Source organism: Salvelinus fontinalis, chromosome 3 (genome assembly GCF_029448725.1).
Source record: "Salvelinus fontinalis isolate EN_2023a chromosome 3, ASM2944872v1, whole genome shotgun sequence".
Lineage (NCBI taxonomy): Eukaryota > Metazoa > Chordata > Actinopteri > Salmoniformes > Salmonidae > Salvelinus > Salvelinus fontinalis.
In genome coordinates, this window is record NC_074667.1 from 63,148,382 (window position 1) to 63,169,690 (window position 21,309).

Consider the following 21,309-nt stretch of genomic DNA (forward strand, 5'->3'; position numbering starts at 1 on the left):
ACACATGTGTGTGCCTGCTTGCATGCGTGTGTGTGTCTGTGTATGTGTGTGTATGTGAGCATGAGGTGATAATCAACAGCGTGGCGTAAGGAGGACTCTTCCCCTGTTGTTACACACACCGTCCGAATATGATGCACACACTACCGCCACAGGGCCAGCAGGCAGGGACTCCCAATTTGGTCAAGAGCCTTTTAACTTACCACCCCCTCCCTCCCTATCCCTCCAAACCTCCCCACCTCTGTCGTTTCCTCAAACTCTTCATTCAACTGTGGTCGTTTACCTTTGAACACCCACCTCCCCTGGGGTTTTACTTTCTGTCACTGGGGAGAAGAGGAGGACGAGAGAAAGCAGAGAGAGAAGGAGAGAGAAAGCAGAGAGAGAGGAAGAGAGAGAGCTAAGGCCAGGGGCTTTGCTGACTGCCATTGTCGCTGTCTGTCAGGAGAAGCACTGGGGAGAAAGTGAGAGAGAGGGAAGAGAGAGGAAAAGTTCCTGCTGAGTTAAAGTAGTCCACAGGACCGTGCGTACAGTATTCAACAGCTTCCCTAGGCTATCGGTCGGCCATCGCAAGGGAGAGAGAGAGTTACACCAAAGGATTTTTTATTTATAGCCCCTCCAACGGCGACAGCCAGTAACAACTTTTCTGAGGGGTGTGTGTGGTTGGTTAGTGGAGATAAAGGACTAGTTAGTGATTTTGTTTGGCCATGCAACAGGCCTGGGATAAGGCTCTCTTTGAGGCTCACATCGAAGGTGTCAAGAACGGCGAAACTGGTGAAATGTCGGGGAAAAGCCAAGGAGGATATATGGGAGCCAAGACGTCCAACGAACACTTCCAGAGGTAAGGGAAATATTGCTGCAAATATATGCACATATACCGGTATGCTATGTGCCATAGACCGGCTATGTATGGGAAGACATATATGCCATGACTGTTATCCCAAAGGTATGTATGAAAATGAATTAGTTCCAAGGGGGATTTAGGAGGAATATATCAATTAATAAATGTCTCCTTAGCCGCATTGAGGGAATTCCAACTTCCGAGGAATAGGGATGGAAAATACATTTGTTGAAGGGAGATTTGGCAGGCTGGTATTCATGCATATATCTTTCTCTAACTAGCTACGGATGATGGAATTCAAACTTCTGAACAATTGTCTCAAGGAATACTGTAGTCGGATGGTGGCAGATGAGTTATATTGTAGATACGTTTTGTAAAAGCTGTGGAAACACTTCCCAAAGCTCCTCAATGTCATCCCTGTGAGCAAGATGGATGAGGTGGAAGGGGTGGGCTCAATGGCCTACAGTGTTTCTGTACAATCATTTATTTCACTGTGGCTCACTAGTGTTCATTCTCCCATGGAGCGGAGTAGCACGGTCTCAAACAGAGTTTTACAGACAGTCTCACCATGGAAACAGTCAGGAAGAGAGGAAAAAGAGAAAACAGAAAATATTAGAACAAAGATCTTTTATAGAAGAGCTGTCTCACTCAGTCTCAAACACACACACACACACACACACACACACACACACACACACACACACACACACACACACACACACACACACACACACACACACTGTATATGTTTATAACAGACAGTAAGGTCTCATATTGAAACACAAGCAGTACTGTGCTCTAAGTAAAGTAGGCAGGACGGACTAAAGGCAAAACTGAAAATAGTAGATTGAAGTTCTAATTTTGTTGAAATTAAAATACATTTGCTAGTCATAGTTATATAGAACTTTAGTATGTTGAAGAATGTATTAGTCGTTTCTCATAATATTTGTGTTTCCTAAAACATTCCCTTTGTTTTGATGTTATTATACTTTTATTTGTTTGTTTTTTATTATTTCTACTTTAGAGAATATTAGCACAAAAATCAATTGGGTTCGACTGAAACCTGTGCTTATGTGAGTTGAGGAACTTTAGAAGTAAATGAAAGTATTAGATCTCCCTCTTAAATAATGAATACATCATTGTTTTTGTTAAGTAAATAAGCAATAAACAGCCCAAGAGATTCTACAGATGCCAGTAAATGAACGTGAGCTAAATACCAGACCTTTTATTAACAACTTGTAACAACCGTTATTTGAGACGTTGAATGGAGACCTTGTGATAACAACTTTATTGCTATTTATATAACTATAACGTTATGGAATATTCTGTTCTCAATATAGTGTATAATAAATCTAATATATTTGTTTTTAAGAGAAATCACAAATACAATGTTTACCACTTTTGTTATAGCCTTTAGCTTCTCCTAGGCCAAATTAACTTGCCATTCAAACACATTACACAAGTTGTTGTAAATAGATATTTTATTTATTTCACTAGTTTAAAATACAACAATATGTATTATCGATAATGAAGAGATGAATTGAGTTTATTGAAGACTATCTCATTCCATGAAAAGAAAACTGAGAATTTCCTCTAATCCCCCTACAGTGTAGTTATATATCCACTTCATTTTATTATCATGTCCCATCGTATGCTTACATTGTCAGTGGAACAAATGTCATAGCAACAATAAATCCTTATTTGATATCAGATTCAACATTTAACTTTGTAATCTTATGTAAAAAATTATATGTAATAAATAATCTTATGTGTGCAATGTAATAACCTTTGGTGTCTTCTTCAAAAAGTACATTTGATACAATATCTACAGTAATGACACATACGGAATTTCCCAAACCATGATTATTTTCAGGTGTGTAAAGTTTACCAGCGTCAGTGTAATATAACTGATTATCAATCTTGGATTATGCAACCTTGACCTTGACTTACATATTGAAAAAAATGGTATTATCTTATTTGCTAATCATTGACATATTTTCCACTGATTAAATATAACTTTGTGAATGTATATTAAGAAAGCTGTAATTATTCACTGTATTAACATTTTATTCAACATAGGTGTGAATACTTATGCATGGGTAGTTTATACTGGATTTAGTCTGGTTTATAATAGATTATCAGTGTTAACTTCTCAATGTTGACTCTCATATAACATTAATTATCAGTGTTAACTTTTACAATAACAAAGTAAGCCTTTGTTTTGCTACTACTTGTAATAATAAAGTTGGCCCAACTGTTTACTGGCCTGAAGCCGCTGTACTGTCCATGTCTTTGTACACCTAGTGTACATGCAAAAGGGTACAAGCAGTATTTTAGTGCACTAATATCTACGATTTGATCATAGAAAACCCCACATTTTACCATGTAAACCAGTGAGCCGTGGTAAAGTAGGCTGTTTGAGAGAGGAATATTGCACAGTTTAAAGGGAGTTTATGGGGACTTATCATGATGGAGTAACTAGAAAAGGGGAGAGATCATAAGTAATATGTCAAATTACATGTCTCGAGGCTTAAAATATATAAGACGTAATTCAGTATAAAAGTGGTGAGAGAAGCGATCTGCTCGATCAAGACAAGAGAATGCAGCACAGCACGGGCTCTTGACGTCTGTTTCTAAATCACTTTTTAAATGTCATTTGACCAACAAATGTACATTTATCGCCCTTATTGCAACCAAAATCTATATTTTTACAGTTACATTTAGAATTATAGCCCAGTGAAATGGCACAGGTAGGCGATTTTTCTTGACGTTTCAATTTTTGATCGTGGTCACGGAATATAATATGAGTCTATGAACTAGGCCTTATGTGTTTGAGTTTGAGACAGTAAATAGTAGAGTAAATATGTGCAATTTACACCCCTGTTTGACACGCCCTCTGAATAACGATAAGGATAAGAGTAAGGATTTGACCGGGGATGGAACGGAACAGAGTTAAATGTGTGTGTGTGTGTGCACACCCGTGTATGTTTGTGTGTGTATTTGCACACGTGTATGCACGCGTGCGTGTGCAGAGAGGCGTAGGATCAAGCGGCCATGTTTGTGTGTTGCTGAGCTAGAAAGTGAAATGTTAGAGCAGTCCTTATATGGCTTGCCTGCCCACTCATTCTATTTTAAAACAGCAACAATTTCTATATACGCAGACCCCTCACCTGACACACAACATGGTTTATAGCCGTCCATCAATTAGAAGAAGATAGAATGATTAACCTCTCTACACATGATTTATAGCCTACTCACCAGTCCTAACTAATAATACACATTCATTTTGGGTCACAGTACACTTAAAGGGATAGTTCAGGCTATTACAAGTGTAGACATTTGTAGTCTCTCCTTGACCATAAACTGCTTTAAAGATAAGAAAACAAATATGTACATTTGAAATTTGGTTGAACTATCAACTTGCAACCATTTCTTGAAATGTGTGTATTTACATGTCACTACATAGTAACCACAGTAGTAGCTAATTCAATGAAAAATGACCTCGACCAGTGAATTGTAAATAAATCATTGTTTCATGTAGTGAATCTGCTTTAACTGTGGACAGATGTGGAGATAACTGATTATTCGGATTATAGATCAAATGTCTTTTGTTAAAAGGAGAAGTCTTCAGTCGCGGTCTTTGTCAAAAACAATACTCCATTAATTTCTTGTATTTTTCTGGAGAAATTTGTCTAGGTAAAGCCACTGATGGAATTACTTTTACACATCAATGTACGCTACTTGTCTGTATACAGTTAAGCAGTAGACCCTTATGTGCTCTCTCTCTCACTACTCTTTGTTGAGTCAGTTAAGTTTTGATGTAACCTAGTCTCAGTCCAGCTTTAGAGCACCTGTCACGCCTGTGTGAGTTATACTTTTACAGGACACAGGTTTTCTATCTTGGCGTAATGGGAATACCAGTTCCTGAGGCATCTTAACATATGTTAAGGCTTCACACAAGTAACCATAACATAACATAGCCCAGTACTGTAGTTTATGTACTATACATTACTACTACCGCAGGTTCTATACATTACGGGAATACCAGGCAGTTCCTCTCATAGCTGTTCCTGAATCAGGAACCATATGTTAAGGTTTTACACCCAAGTAGCCATAACATAGTACAGTAGGGAAGTTTATGTATCGCCTTACACAGTGCTTCATTTATACTGATACCTCTCTGTCTTACACACTCTCCCCTTTCTCTCTCTCTCCCCCCTTTCTCTCTCTCTCCCCCCTTTCTCTCTCTCTCTTTCTCTCATCCCTCTTTTTCCCCAGCTGTGTGCTTTCTATCACCCTGCCCAGTTTGTCAAAGAAGGGGACGTTGCCTCTGACCCCTCTTCTTAGGCAGCACTGATTAGCGCCACAGACACCATTCTAGGCCCACAACTCATCTGCAGCCTGAAGCGCAGGGCTGTTTGTCTTCTGCCATTTAGTTCTCTCTATCTCTCTCGCTCTCACTTCCCCCCTCACTCTCTTGCTTTCTCCCCCCCCCCCCCCCCCCCCTCTCTCCCTCACCTACAGCCCCTACAGAAGGCCTGCCTCCTCAGTGAATGTCCCTCTGAGGCTGTAGAACATTTTATTGTTGTGGATTATGTTGTTGTTTTTCTATTATTCTCTAGCTGTTGTTGTTGTTGTGGATGTTGTTGTAATATTCCTGTTCTTCTCTAGCTGTTGTTGTTGTTATAGATGTTGTTGTTGTTGTTGTTATAGATGTTGTTGTAATATTCCTGTTCTTCTCTAGCTGTTGTTGTTGTTATAGATGTTGTTGTAATATTCCTGTTCTTCTCTAGCTGTTGTTGTTGTTATAGATGTTGTTGTAATATTCCTGTTCTTCTCTAGCTGTTGTTGTTGTTGTGGATGTTGTTGTAATATTCCTGTTCTTCTCTAGCTGTTGTTGTTGTTATAGATGTTGTTGTTGTTGTTGTTATAGATGTTGTTGTAATATTCCTGTTCTTCTCTAGCTGTTGTTGTTGTTATAGATGTTGTTGTAATATTCCTGTTCTTCTCTAGCTGTTGTTGTTGTTATAGATGTTGTTGTAATATTCCTGTTCTTCTCTAGCTGTTGTTGTTGTTATAGATGTTGTTGTAATATTCCTGTTCTTCTCTAGCTGTTGTTGTTGTTGTAATATTCCTGTTCTTCTCTAGCTGTTGTTGTTGTTATAGATGTTGTTGTAATATTCCTGTTCTTCTCTAGCTGTTGTTGTTGTTGTGGATGTTGTTGTAATATTCCTGTTCTTCTCTAGCTGTTGTTGTTGTTATAGATGTTGTTGTAATATTCCTGTTCTTCTCTAGCTGTTGTTGTTGTTGTGGATGTTGTTGTAATATTCCTGTTCTTCTCTAGCTGTTGTTGTTGTTATAGATGTTGTTGTAATATTCCTGTTCTTCTCTAGCTGTTGTTGTTGTTATAGATGTTGTTGTAATATTCCTGTTCTTCTCTAGCTGTTGTTGTTGTTATAGATGTTGTTGTAATATTCCTGTTCTTCTCTAGCTGTTGTTGTTGTTATAGATGTTGTTGTAATATTCCTGTTCTTCTCTAGCTGTTGTTGTTGTTGTGGATGTTGTTGTAATATTCCTGTTCTTCTCTAGCTGTTGTTGTTGTTGTAATATTCCTGTTCTTCTCTAGCTGTTGTTGTTGTTGTTATAGATGTTGTTGTAATATTTCTGTTCTTCTCTAGCTGTTGTTGTTGTTGTGGATGTTGTTGTAATATTTCTGTTCTTCTCTAGCTGTTGTTGTTGTTGTGGATGTTGTTGTAATATTCCTGTTCTTCTCTAGCTGTTGTTGTTGTTGTAATATTCCTGTTCTTCTCTAGCTGTTGTTGTTGTAATATTCCTGTTCTTCTCTAGCTGTTGTTGTTGTTGTAATATTCCTGTTCTTCTCTAGCTGTTGTTGTTGTTATAGATGTTGTTGTAATATTCCTGTTCTTCTCTAGCTGTTGTTGTTGTAATATTCCTGTTCTTCTCTAGCTGTTGTTGTTGTTGTAATATTCCTGTTCTTCTCTAGCTGTTGTTGTTGTTATAGATGTTGTTGTAATATTTCTGTTCTTCTCTAGCTGTTGTTGTTGTTGTGGATGTTGTTGTAATATTTCTGTTCTTCTCTAGCTGTTGTTGTTGTTGTGGATGTTGTTGTAATATTTCTGTTCTTCTCTAGCTGTTGTTGTTGTTGTGGATGTTGTTGTAATATTCCTGTTCTTCTCTAGCTGTTGTTGTTGTTATAGATGTTGTTGTAATATTCCTGTTCTTCTCTAGCTGTTGTTGTTGTTATAGATGTTGTTGTAATATTCCTGTTCTTCTCTAGCCGTTGTTGTTGTAATATTCCTGTTCTTCTCTAGCCGTTGTTGTTGTAATATTTCTGTTCTTCTCTAGTTGTTGTTGTTGTTGTGGATGTTGTTGTAATATTCCTGTTCTTCTCTAGCCGTTGTTGTTGTAATATTTCTGTTCTTCTCTAGCTGTTGTTGTTGTTATAGATGTTGTTGTAATATTCCTGTTCTTCTCTAGCTGTTGTTGTTGTTGTGGATGTTGTTGTAATATTCCTGTTCTTCTCTAGCTGTTGTTGTTGTTATAGATGTTGTTGTAATATTCCTGTTCTTCTCTAGCTCTTGTTGTTGTTATAGATGTTGTTGTAATATTCCTGTTCTTCTCTAGCTGTTGTTGTTGTTATAGATGTTGTTGTAATATTTCTGTTCTTCTCTAGCTGTTGTTGTTGTTGTGGATGTTGTTGTAATATTCCTGTTCTTCTCTAGCCGTTGTTGTTGTTGTAATATTCCTGTTCTTCTCTAGCTGTTGTTGTTGTTATAGATGTTGTTGTAATATTCCTGTTCTTCTCTAGCTGTTGTTGTTGTTGTAATATTCCTGTTCTTCTCTAGCTGTTGTTGTTGTTATAGATGTTGTTGTAATATTCCTGTTCTTCTCTAGCTGTTGTTGTTGTTATAGATGTTGTTGTAATATTCCTGTTCTTCTCTAGCTGTTGTTGTTGTTATAGATGTTGTTGTAATATTCCTGTTCTTCTCTAGCTGTTGTTGTTGTTATAGATGTTGTTGTAATATTCCTGTTCTTCTCTAGCTGTTGTTGTTGTTATAGATGTTGTTGTAATATTCCTGTTCTTCTCTAGCTGTTGTTGTTGTTATAGATGTTGTTGTAATATTCCTGTTCTTCTCTAGCTGTTGTTGTTGTTATAGATGTTGTTGTAATATTCCTGTTCTTCTCTAGCTGTTGTTGTTGTTGTGGATGTTGTTGTAATATTCCTGTTCTTCTCTAGCTGTTGTTGTTGTTGTAATATTCCTGTTCTTCTCTAGCTGTTGTTGTTGTTATAGATGTTGTTGTAATATTTCTGTTCTTCTCTAGCTGTTGTTGTTGTTGTGGATGTTGTTGTAATATTTCTGTTCTTCTCTAGCTGTTGTTGTTGTTGTGGATGTTGTTGTAATATTCCTGTTCTTCTCTAGCCGTTGTTGTTGTAATATTCCTCTTCTTCTCTAGCTGTTGTTGTTGTTATAGATGTTGTTGTAATATTTCTGTTCTTCTCTAGCTGTTGTTGTTGTTGTGGATGTTGTTGTAATATTCCTGTTCTTCTCTAGCTGTTGTTGTTGTTGTGGATGTTGTTGTTGTTGTTGTTTTTCTATTCTTCTCTTGTTGTGATGTAGTATGTTGTTGCTTCACACTTGAACGACGTGGTGAGACTCCTGTTGCAGACACAGTATGTCCATACTGTAGTATGACTAAGGGTTTAGACTAGCTAGGGGATAGTTGTCCATACTGTAGTATGACTAATGGTTTAGACTAGCTAGGGGATAGCTGTCCATACTGTAGTATGACTAATGGTTTAGACTAGCTAGGGGATAGCTGTCCATACTGTAGTATGACTAATGGTTTAGACTAGCTAGGGGATAGTTGTCCATCCTGTAGTATGACTAAGGGTTTAGACTAGCTAGGGGATAGCTGTCCATACTGTAGTATGACTAAGGGTTTAGACTAGCTTGGGGATAGTTGTCCATCCTGTAGTATGACTAAGGGTTTAGACTAGCTAGGGGATAGCTGTCCATACTGTAGTATGACTAAGGGTTTAGACTAGCTTGGGGATAGTTGTCCATCCTGTAGTATGACTAAGGGTTTAGACTAGCTAGGGGATAGCTGTCCATACTGTAGTATGACTAAGGGTTTAGACTAGCTAGGGGATAGTTGTCCATCCTGTAGTATGACTAATGGTTTAGACTAGCTAGGGGATAGCTGTCCATACTGTAGTATGACTAAGGGTTTAGACTAGCGAGGGGATAGCTGTCCGTACTGTAGTATGACTAATAGTTTAGACTAGCTAGGGGATAGCTGTCCGTACTGTAGTATGACTAAGGGTTTAGACTAGCTAGGGGATAGGTGTCCATACTGTAGTATGACTAAGGGTTTAGACTAGCTACGGGATAGCTGTCCGTACTGTAGTATGACTAAGGGTTTAGACTAGCTAGGGGATAGTTGTCCATACTGTAGTATGACTAAGGTTTTAGCCTAGCTAGGGGATAGCTGTCCATACTGTAGTATGACTAAGGGTTTAGCCTAGCTTGGGGATAGTTGTCCATCCTGTAGTATGACTAATGGTTTAGACTAGCTAGGGGATAGCTGTCCATACTGTAGTATGACTAAGGGTTTAGACTAGCTAGGGGATAGTTGTCCATCCTGTAGTATGACTAATGGTTTAGACTAGCTAGGGGATAGTTGTCCATACTGTAGTAGGACTAAGGGTTTAGACTAGCGAGGGGATAGCTGTCCATACTGTAGTAGGACTAAGGGTTTAGACTAGCTTGGGGATAGCTGTCCATACTGTAGTATGACTAAGGGTTTAGACTAGCTAGGGGATAGCTGTCCATAGTGTAGTAGGACTAAGGGTTTAGACTAGCTAGGGGATAGTTGTCCATCCTGTAGTATGACTAATGGTTTAGACTAGCGAGGGGATAGCTGTCCATACTGTAGTATGACTAAGGGTTTAGACTAGCGAGGGGATAGCTGTCCATCCTGTAGTAGGACTTATGGTTTAGACTAGCTAGGGGATAGCTGTCCATCCTGTAGTAGGACTTATGTTTTAGGGGGATAGCTGTCCCCAAAGAATGACTGTAAACATTTTTATTTCTCTGTTAAATGTCTATAGTGCTGTTAATGCACTCTTAGAAGAAAATGTGCTTTCTAGAACCTTGAAGGGTTTTTCGACTGTCCTCATAGGAGAACCTTTTGAAGAACTGTTTTTGATTCCGGGTAAAACCCCTTTGGTTCCAAGTAGAACACTTTTGTGTTCCATGTAGAACGCTTTCCACAGAGGGCTCTACATGGAACCCAAAAGGGTTATACCTGGAACTAAAAAGGCTTGTACCAAGAACCAAAAATGGTTCTCTTATGGGTACAGCCGAAGAACCCTTTTGGAACCTTTTTTCTAAGAGTGTAGCAGAGCAGGATATGGTACTGGGGTGCAGCTGATGACGGGTAAAGACCTGTGGAAAACATGGAGAACATGTTCTGAATGCTTTTGTTATGTTGTTCTCTAAGCTTTGCTATCTGTCCCTGGTGTAGAGAACAATAGCTCACCATTGATGCTGGTGATCCCGCTGTAGGTCTCAGAAAGACAAATGGTTGAAGGTATGACATTCATGTTCTTTTGCAAAAAGCACTCAACTACATTAATATGCTATTACAGCATGTTATTACAACATTGTTACCATAGTAGTTATATTGTTACTACACAAGTATTTGAACAAATTAATACAATAATCATATACACCATAAGGACCATAAATGTTAATTGCTGCAGTAAAGTGCTATAAAGTGAAGTAAAGTGCTGCAGTTGATGAGAAAGAAGGTGTCAGTAGGTCTGTCACACTGACCAGACAGATAGGGGGACATTAACCAAAGCTCTCTAATGGGTTTTCCCAGGTCCGACACGGCATAGTACCCCCTGCCAGGCAATAATAATGTCAGCCTTGACATTAATTAGTGGCTAGATGATTGATTAGTGGCTATATTAACTGCTCTGGGATAGTAGACTAACAGTAGAGGGACTGCTTTGAAATCCCTCAGTTTGCTTTCGGGGGCATCAAGTTGAAATACCATTACCCCACTTTGTATTTGTTTATTCAGGGAAAGGCAAGGTTTATTTTTATTTTTATTTATATAACCTTTATTTAACTAGGCAAGTCAGTTAAGAACAAATTCTTATTTACAATGACGGCCTACCCCGGCTAAACCCGGACGACAGGTGCTTGTCCTAATCCTGGTGCCTCTGTGAAAGTAAACAGTTTACCGAGTCAAGCCGGGGCATGGCAGTAAGGAGAGCGATATAAAAACAATACTCCATGTGGCTGTTGCTCCTTATAAATGGATTTAGAAAATACCATTAGAAGGACGTTAGCAACATTAGCACGACACGCTAACTGCCTTGGTGCCAGGGGACAGCAACTGGGCTAATCCTTATGTTAAATGCCTGACAGGTTTTAGAAAAGTCATGTCAAGCGAAAATATGTTGATATTGGAAAGGTAGGCTTCCCCAGGTCAACCTTTCTAATGTTTGCATAGTGTAACCCAGTGGAATTAGTAGAAGGTGCCTGGCTGTGAGATTGAGGTTTCTGAGGTCTTTGACACCTGTCTAACTATCTACTGTGTTGTTTCACAAAGTTATCTTCAGAAAAATTATAAACTGATATTGAAAAAGTACTCAGATATTTTGGTTGATAGTTGATACATGTGGAAGACCAAAGTTATCTTCTCTCTTTTGTTCAAATGAAACCCTCTCACAAATCTAGCAAGTGTGCCTGCGTCTGTAAAACAAAATCTACGCTTCTCAGGAATCTTTGTTACATCAGATAAATCATTGTTACTTAAGTTACAAAACCTTATGATTTGATTGGGGAAGTACAAAGTATGTGATGTCATAGAAACATTGCAAAGTAACAAAATATCCGTGGTTCAGAAGAATTAAGGCTGGTGATCCCAATCTAGCAGGGATCTCTCTTACAGGTGCTTGTGCCCAATTATTGATGCCTTACTCAGTTTCCCTATCAAAATCCTTCGAGCTGTACTATACTGAAAGAGCCTTAAAGCAGCCAGATAGATTAAACATAACCTTTAATTACACCATTGATAATATATTCTCCTATAGTTACTGTTTATGACCCCTATGACACCAGAGCTACCCTACAAGGTACAGATGTAGGATATTAATTTGATCACCCTTCTGTTGCTGAGAATTCTCCTGAACAGCAGTAAATGCAAACCTGTAGAGTATTTGAGGTTTAAAAAGGCTTCTAAAGTTTTTCATTTCAGACTTGATTTTCCCCTTATGAAAAATCTACAAAAAATGTCCATTAAGTATAATCCACAAAATAATTCACATTTCCTGTTGTGGCAGGATTATTTCCCTGCTGTAGAAAACTGCCTCCTACATCCGTAGACATCAGAGATTAAGAGAGATTTTGTTGGATATGGAAGAGTTTTTTTCCTTACGGCTTCAAGAGAATTCGTGGCCTGGTCCCAAAACTGTTTGTGCTGTTGCCATGATCAGAGGAGTTGACAAGACACCACAAAATGATCTGCGACCAGGCTAGGAAATCCAGAGCATTTTATCGAAAGCATCTTATGAACAGGAGGGCTGAATAATAACCCCATGGTAAAACAAAACCAGAGTAGAGGTGTGGAGTGTCGACTTAACAGTACTAAGCATCTGGAACTTTGTTCAGAACGAGAGTATTTTGAAGGGGTTTAAATGTCTGTTTGATAAGTCAAGGTTGACAGGCGAGAGTTTAGCCGACTTTAGATAAGCGCTCAATGAAAGATTGTCCCTCGGCTTGTTGTTTCTTACACAGCCAAGAGCTTTTCACACACAGAGATGGGAATCAGAGAGATATACTGTGTTCATTTCCACAGATCAGCACATTTTCAGCCTTTGTTGTGGAAGGCTCCTCTCTGGGAAATCTATTCATTTACTACTACAGATATACGGTGGACATTTAGTGCTATTTGCAGCTGGAAATATAACTAAATAGCCTATTTCCTTTAAAGTACTCATTTAAGGTATTAGATCATATGTCACCATAATGGGCCCATTTACTGGCAGGGCTTTGTCTTGTATTGTAATTTAGAAGGCCAATCTGGCAACATGTAAACGTCCCAGTCAGTGTTAAACAGTATCTAAATGAAGAGCTGTTCATGTAGATCACACTAGGAATGGTCATGGTGAATGTGGGACAAGCTGTTAACTTTATACAAAATCAGATATAGCCTTTATTTGACTGTAAAAAAGACGCAGTGTACCATGGGTAACATATCCGAAAACACGTGGACTCTTTATGTAAGAGTTTTACATTCAGAGTGTACATGTGCGTTAGCGAGTGTGTGATCGCGCACGTGTGTGTGTGGGCACTCAGTACTTTGTGTGTGTGTGTGTGGGCTGGTCGCAAGTACTGTGTGTTAGTGTGTGCGTGCAGTACTTTGTGTGGGTAAGTGCGCCTGTGTGTGTGTGTGTGTGTCACACACGTTAGTGAGTGTGTGTTTCAGCCTCAAATCTTTCCATCCTCCCTTAACATCAACACTTGTTGTACTTTATAAACCTTATGAACTTAGACATCTAAACGATGATTGAAAAAGTAATATGACCAGCTCGTGTGTGTGTGTGTGTGTGTGTGTGTGTGTGTGTGTGTGTGTGTGTGTGTGTGTGTGTGTGTGTGTGTGTGTGTGTGTGTGTGTGTGTGTGTGTGTGTGTGTGTGTGTGTGTGTGTGTGTGTGTGTGTGTGTGTGTGGACAATCCATTAATCCATGGTTTATATCAGAGGTCGTCAGGCTTGCGTAGGCATATCAAAAAAGAAAGGGTTTCTATCGACCGGAGCATTTCACGAAAATTCACTTGGTTATTATTAGTGACAAAGAGATCAGGGCTTCAACGATGTAATGCCTATTGACTTGCTCTCTCTCCGTCTCTCTCTCTCTCTCTGTATCTCTCTCTCTGTATCTCTCTCTCTCCGTCTCGCTCTCTCTGTATCTCTCTCTCTCCGTCTCTCTCTCCCCATCTCCCTCTCTCTCTCTGTCTCTCTCATTGCCTTCTCTCCCTCAAATACATACCAACCACCAGACCTGGGTTCAAACAGTAGCCTTCCTGGAGTGCCAGATGGGCAGGGCTAACACTCTTGTGACTACTCTATTGATTGCAACAGGCAAGATCAATCAAGCACAGACAAAGTATTTGACAGGATTTCAAAATAGTATTTGAACCCTGGTATGCACCCAACAACGTGTGTGAAATGCTGAGGACATCCCCTGTGTAGAGAATGTTCTGTATGCATGTTGCTGCCCAGGTCTACCCGGTGGGGATCCTCCTAGCAGGGGTTAGCCTAGCAGGATAGCCTGTTTTAAAGAAGATAATACCCACCCTGTATGAAGTCCAGAGCCATGCTGTGTGTGTGTGTGTGTGTGTGTGTGTGCGCGCGTGTGTTTGTGTGCGCATGCGTCTGTTTGTGTGTGAACAGCTGAGGGCCTGGTAGAGTGTGCAGCACGTGTGCTCACCCCAAAGGCATCCCTCTGCTTTCATCTACATGGGAACAGAACACAGGAAATCAAATATAAACCCTCACACGTTTCACAATGGCAACAGGCTAATGCTAGCAGGCTAATACGTCAACCAGTTGTTCATTGAGGAATGTGAACTGCAGGACTGGAAGTGGGGTGCAGACACAAGTCCTACACACTTCTTTCTTCTACACTTATTTGATTGGTCTGCTCAAATGGGTCAAATTCCCATTTGTGGCAACAGTTTAGACTGTATACAGTACATGTAGGTCTATAGCTGGAACAAACAGCCATAGCTGACTTCAGGAAGCTGGTGAAAATAATGTGCAAAATATCATATCATGTTTATGTAAATGCAGTCCCCCTCTACATACGAATATTAATAGCAGCCCATTCTAATTCAGTTACATCATCTTAGATGTCCTTACCGTGTTTAGGCTACCTCCTTTAGATGGACCTACCCCCTGAGAGCTTCCATTGGTGGGGGTAGTGTTTCTGACAGTGTGAGAGCCCAGAGCAGAATATAGCCTGGCCCCGCGCTCATCTGGCACACGCTATTACTTCTAATGAATGTGTGTTATTGTCTAGTGCTAACCCCCTGTTAAGACCACATTCTATTTTCAAAAACAGCCGCGTTAGAGAAGGTAATGGGGAGGCGGATGAAACTGGATATCTCACACTTGACAATGCAGACACAACTTCACTTTTGAGTCAACGTTACAGTGTTTTAGTGTTCCAAAGTTGTGCTGTTAGTAGATTACGTAACAAAAGAGTGAGTGTTTTGAAGATTACAGAATTAAGGATTCAATTGTTTCACGGTCAGAGCCGTGGTGTGGTGCCCTCATCATCTCCACAGGTGTCCTGCTATCTATAGCAACCCCTGCTGGCAGCGACACTGGGTTCAGACTTCTTGGCCATGTAGAAGATTACTGAGGAGGGTGCGTGGATGTTTAGACTCGATGGGGAGCTAAAGATGGCGTGTTAATGAGCTGGTTAATTATTAGTAATCCACCAGATAAATTACAGACAAGTGAAACATGACTCATATTCCTGACGTCAATAGATGTCTAGATTTACTTCTCTAGATTCTAGATGTAACGTAAACTCACCCCATTCCGTACAAATGTGCGCAACCGCAACATTCAAACGAGGCTACAAAGAAAACTAATGGGACTGTAGCAACTGTGTTGACTTCAAAATCGGGGTTGTGAACTAGGTTTCTATTCAAGCGTTGATCGACATGGTAATGGCTCCATAGTATTGGAGAAAAGTTGAAAAAACAGACCCTCCGTTACATCATGACGTGTCATGTCGTAACGTACAGAACGCATAAAGCAATTATTTCTGTCTTACAATCTCTCTCCACCAGGTGTAGCACTTCTCTCATCGTTTAAAAACAAGAAATTGACAGTGACGGGGTAAGGGGGGGATACCGAGTCATTTTTTGCGTCATCATTGCATGCGATCATCATTCTCAAAGCCGCTGTTTACTTCTAAGATCACTTTAGCACCGCTCTAAAAGCCCGATTCAAATTCGACACAAACCTTCAAATAGGTATGTAATGGCACATTATATAAACTCTTTATAGTGTTTTATTTACATTTTAGAGGCGATAAGGTGATAAGTTGGACAGATCGAGTGTAATAAAGCAATTTTCCCACACAACATCTCTCCTTCTCACTATCACGCATTAGTTTCGCTTCCCCACCCGCCATTTTTAAAAAGACCCGACGGGGCTCATTGCCTGCTTGAATTATGAAGAAACGGGCAGCGTTTAGGTCATGTAATTGATTGTGTTGGAAAGAAGAGAAATTGTGCTTTACAATGGTATTGACATTACAGTTGATCTGGAAGTATTACGTTTTTGGTGCGCTAAAATAAGGGCAATTGTACGGACCAAGGCGATGTACGAGTTTACGTGAGTTTACGTTATGTCTCTAGATTTGAGATGTATGTCTCTAGATTCTAGATTTACCTCTCTAGATTCAAGATGTACATCTCTAGATTCTAGATTTACGTCTCTAGATTCTAGATTTACCTCTCTAGATTCAAGATGTACATCTCTAGATTCTAGATTTACGTCTCTAGATTCTAGATTTACGTCTCTAGATTCAAGATGGACTTAATGTCATTATCGTCGTTATTTGATATTAGCCTGTCAGGCCTCTCGGGTGGCGCAGTGGTCTAGGGCACTGCATCGCAGTGCTAGCTGCGCCACCAGAGTCTCTGGGTTCGCGCCCAGGCTGGGCTGGGTTCGCGCCCAGGCTCTGTCGCAGCCGGCCGCAACTGGGAGGTCTGTGGGGCGACGCACAATTGGCATAGCGTCGTCCGGGTTAGGGAGGGTTTGGCCGGTAGGGATATCCTTGTGTCAGTATGTAAAATGTAATGAAATGTAAAAAAAAAAATGTAATAAAAATGTATGCACTCTACTGTAAGTCGCTCTGGATAAGAGCGTCTGCTAAATGACTAAAATGTAAATGTGTGTGTGTGTGAGCAAGTATGGCTTCTATAAGCTACCCTCGTGCCTTGATATAGTAGATAAAACGTCCTGTGGATCAGATATAGCTTTATTGAATGTTTAAACTATAAATATGATGACAAGGAAACTCAAATATGATGTCAAGCAACCTCATAACTCTATGAAGCAGTGTTGTTAAGATCTAGGATGATTTTCAGTGATGGTGTTATGTGTTTTGACATGTGGTGGGGTTCCTTCATATTTCATCATGTCTCAGTTCAATTACATTACTTTCTTCTCTTTTAATACATGCCACGTTGTTTGGAGGAAAGATGAAGGCTGATACAATACTGGTATTTGACCAGAAGCTAACAGGGCAACGTGTGATGGTCAAACTACAAGGTTAACGGCTATAACAACAGTTCAGATGTAAGTGTAGAACCCAAAGTGCTGAAAGGTTTGCAGTTAGACCTTGAATATTCAAGTTACAGTTCTATCCTGAAGATGAACGTTACAGTTCTATCCTGAAGATGAACGTTACAGTTCTATCCTGAAGATGAACGTTACAGTTCTACCCTGAAGATGAACGTTACAGTTCTACCCTGAAGATGAATGTTACAGTTCTACCCTGAAGATGAACGTTACAGTTCTACCCTGAAGATGAACGTTACAGTTCTATCCTGAAGATGAACGTTACAGTTCTACCCTGAAGATGAACATTACAGTTCTACCCTGAAGATGAACGTTACAGTTCTACCCTGATGATGAACGTTACAGTTCTATCCTGAAGATGAACGTTACAGTTCTATCCTGAAGATGAACGTTACAGTTCTACCCTAATAATGAACGTTACAGTTCTACCCTGAAGATGAACGTTACAGTTCTACCCTGAAGATGAACGTTACAGTTCTACCCTGAAGATGAACGTCACAGTTCTACCCTGAAGGTGAACATTACAGTTCTACCCTAATAATGAACGTTACAGTTCTACCCTGAAGATGAACAATACAGTTCTACCCTAATAATGAACGTTACAGTTCTACCCTGAAGATTCAGTTCTACCCTGAAGATGAACGATTCAGTCCTACCCTGAAGATGAACGATACAGTTCTACCCTGAAGATGAACGTTACAGTTCTAGCCTGAAGATGAACGTTACAGTTCTACCCTGAAGATGAACGTTACAGTTCTACCCTGAAGATGAACGTTACAGTTCTATCCTGAAGATGAACGTTTCAGTTCTATCCTGAAGACGAACGTTACAGTTCTACCCTGAAGATGAACGTTACAGTTCTACCCTGAAGATGAACGTTACAGTTCTACCCTGAAGATGAACGTTACAGTTCTATCCTGAAGATGAACGTTACAGTTCTATCCTGAAGATGAACGTTACAGTTCTAGCCTGAAGATGAACGTTGCAGTTCTAACCTGAAGATGAACATTACAGTTCTACCCTAATAATGAACGTTACAGTTCTACCCTGAAGATGAACGTTACAGTTCTACCCTGAAGATTCAAGTTACAGTTCTATCCTGAAGATGAACATTACAGTTCTACCCTGATAATGAACGTTACAGTTCTACCCTGAAGATGAACGTTACAGTTCTACCCTGAAGATGAACGTTGCAGTTCTATCCTGAAGATGAACGTTACAGGTCTACCCTGAAGATTCGAGTTACAGTTCTACCCTGATGATGAACGTTACAGTTATACCCTGAAGATGAACGTTGCAGTTCTACCCTAATAATGAACGTTACAGTTCTACCCTGAAGATTCAAGTTACAGTTCTACCCTGATGATGAACGTCACAGTTCTACCCTGAAGATGAACATTACAGTTCTACCCTGAAGATGAACGTTACAGTTCTACCCTGAAGATGAACGTTGCAGTTCTATCCTAATAATGAACGTTACAGTTCTATCCTGAAGATGAACGTTACAGTTCTATCCTGAAGATGAACGTTACAGTTCTATCCTGAAGATGAACGTTGCAGTTCTATCCTGAAGATGAACGTTACAGTTCTACCCTGAAGATGAACGTTGCAGTTCTATCCTAATAATGAACGTTACAGTTCTATCCTGAAGATGAACGTTACAGTTCTACCCTGAAGATTCGAGTTACAGTTCTACCCTGATGATGAACGTTACAGTTATACCCTGAAGATGAACGTTGCAGTTCTACCCTAATAATGAACGTTACAGTTCTACCCTGAAGATTCAAGTTACAGTTCTATCCTGAAGATGAACGTTACAGTTCTATCCTGAAGATGAACGTTACAGTTCTACCCTGAAGATGAACGTTACAGTTCTACCCTGAAGATGAACGTTACAGTTCTACCCTGAAGATGAACGTTACAGTTCTACCCTGAAGATGAACGTTATAGTTCTACCCTGAAGATGAACGTTACAGTTCTATCCTGAAGATGAACGTTACAGTTCTACCCTGATGATGAACGTTACAGTTCTACCCTGAAGATGAACGTTACAGTTCTACCCTGAAGATGAACGTTACAGTTCTATCCTGAAGATGAACGTTACAGTTCTATCCTGAAGATGAACGTTGCAGTTCTACCCTGAAGATGAACATTACAGTTCTCCCCTGAAGATTCAGTTCTACCCTGAAGATTCAGTTCTATCCTGAAGATGAACGTTACAGTTCTACCCTGAAGATGAACGTTGCAGTTCTACCCTGAAGATGAACGTTTCAGTTCTACCCTGATGATGAACGTTACAGTTCTATCCTGAAGATGAACGTTACAGTTCTATCCTGAAGATGAACGTTACAGTTCTACCCTGATGATGAACGTTACAGTTCTATCCTGAAGATGAACGTTACAGTTCTATCCTGAAGATGAACGTTACAGTTCTACCCTAATAATGAACGTTACAGTTCTACCCTGATGATGAACGTTACAGTTCTACCCTGAAGATGAACGTTACAGTTCTATCCTGAAGATGAACGTTACAGTTCTATCCTGAAGATGAACATTACAGTTCTACCCTGGAGATGAACGTCACAGTTCTATCCTGAAGATGAACATTACAGTTCTACCCTAATAATGAACGTTACAGTTCTACCCTGAAGATGAACATTACAGTTCTACCCTAATAATGAACGTTACAGTTCTACCCTGAAGATTCAGTTCTACCCTGAAGATGAACGATTCAGTCCTACCCTGAAGATGAACGATACAGTTCTACCCTGAAGATGAACGTTACAGTTCTACCCTGAAGATGAACGTTACAGTTCTACCCTGAAGATGAACGTTACAGTTCTATCCTGAAGATGAACGTTTCAGTTCTATCCTGAAGACGAACGTTACAGTTCTACCCTGAAGATGAACGTTACAGTTCTACCCTGAAGATGAACGTTACAGTTCTACCCTGAAGATGAACGTTACAGTTCTATCCTGAAGATGAACGTTACAGTTCTATCCTGAAGATGAACGTTACAGTTCTATCCTGAAGATGAACGTTGCAGTTCTACCCTGAAGATGAACATTACAGTTCTACCCTAATAATGAACGTTACAGTTCTACCCTGAAGATGAACGTTACAGTTCTACCCTGAAGATTCAAGTTACAGTTCTATCCTGAAGATGAACATTACAGTTCTACCCTGATAATGAACGTTACAGTTCTACCCTGAAGATGAACGTTACAGTTCTACCCTGAAGATGAACGTTGCAGTTCTATCCTGAAGATGAACGTTACAGTTCTACCCTGAAGATTCGAGTTACAGTTCTACCCTGATGATGAACGTTACAGTTATACCCTGAAGATGAACGTTGCAGTTCTACCCTAATAATGAACGTTACAGTTCTACCCTGAAGATTCAAGTTACAGTTCTACCCTGATGATGAACGTCACAGTTCTACCCTGAAGATGAACATTACAGTTCTACCCTGAAGATGAACGTTACAGTTCTACCCTGAAGATGAACGTTGCAGTTCTATCCTAATGATGAACGTTACAGTTCTATCCTGAAGATGAACGTTACAGTTCTATCCTGAAGATGAACGTTACAGTTCTACCCTGAAGATGAACATTGCAGTTCTATCCTAATAATGAACGTTACAGTTCTATCCTGAAGATGAACGTTACAGTTCTACCCTGAAGATTCGAGTTACAGTTCTACCCTGATGATGAACGTTACAGTTATACCCTGAAGATGAACGTTGCAGTTCTACCCTAATAATGAACGTTACAGTTCTACCCTGAAGATTCAAGTTACAGTTCTATCCTGAAGATGAACGTTACAGTTCTATCCTGAAGATGAACGTTGCAGTTCTACCCTGAAGATTCAGTTCTACCCTGAAGATGAACGTTACAGTTCTACCCTGAAGATGAACGTTACAGTTCTACCCTGAAGATGAACGTTACAGTTCTACCCTGAAGATGAACGTTACAGTTCTATCCTGAAGATGAACGTTACAGTTCTATCCTGAAGATGAACGTTACAGTTCTATCCTGAAGATGAACGTTACA

At 39.8% G+C, this 21,309-nt stretch overlaps 1 protein-coding gene across 1 annotated transcript in view; it reads left to right on the plus strand.

Annotated features, from left to right (window-relative positions):
* Positions 1-297: 297 nt before the first annotated feature.
* Positions 298-21,309, plus strand: part of rbm20 (RNA binding motif protein 20) — an 83,184-nt gene continuing 62,172 nt past the window's right edge. Inside the window, exon 1 of the mRNA XM_055917772.1 lies at positions 298-835. Within this exon, the coding sequence (XP_055773747.1) occupies positions 702-835 (134 nt within the window). The 5' untranslated portion in view covers positions 298-701. The remainder of the gene's footprint in view (positions 836-21,309) is intronic.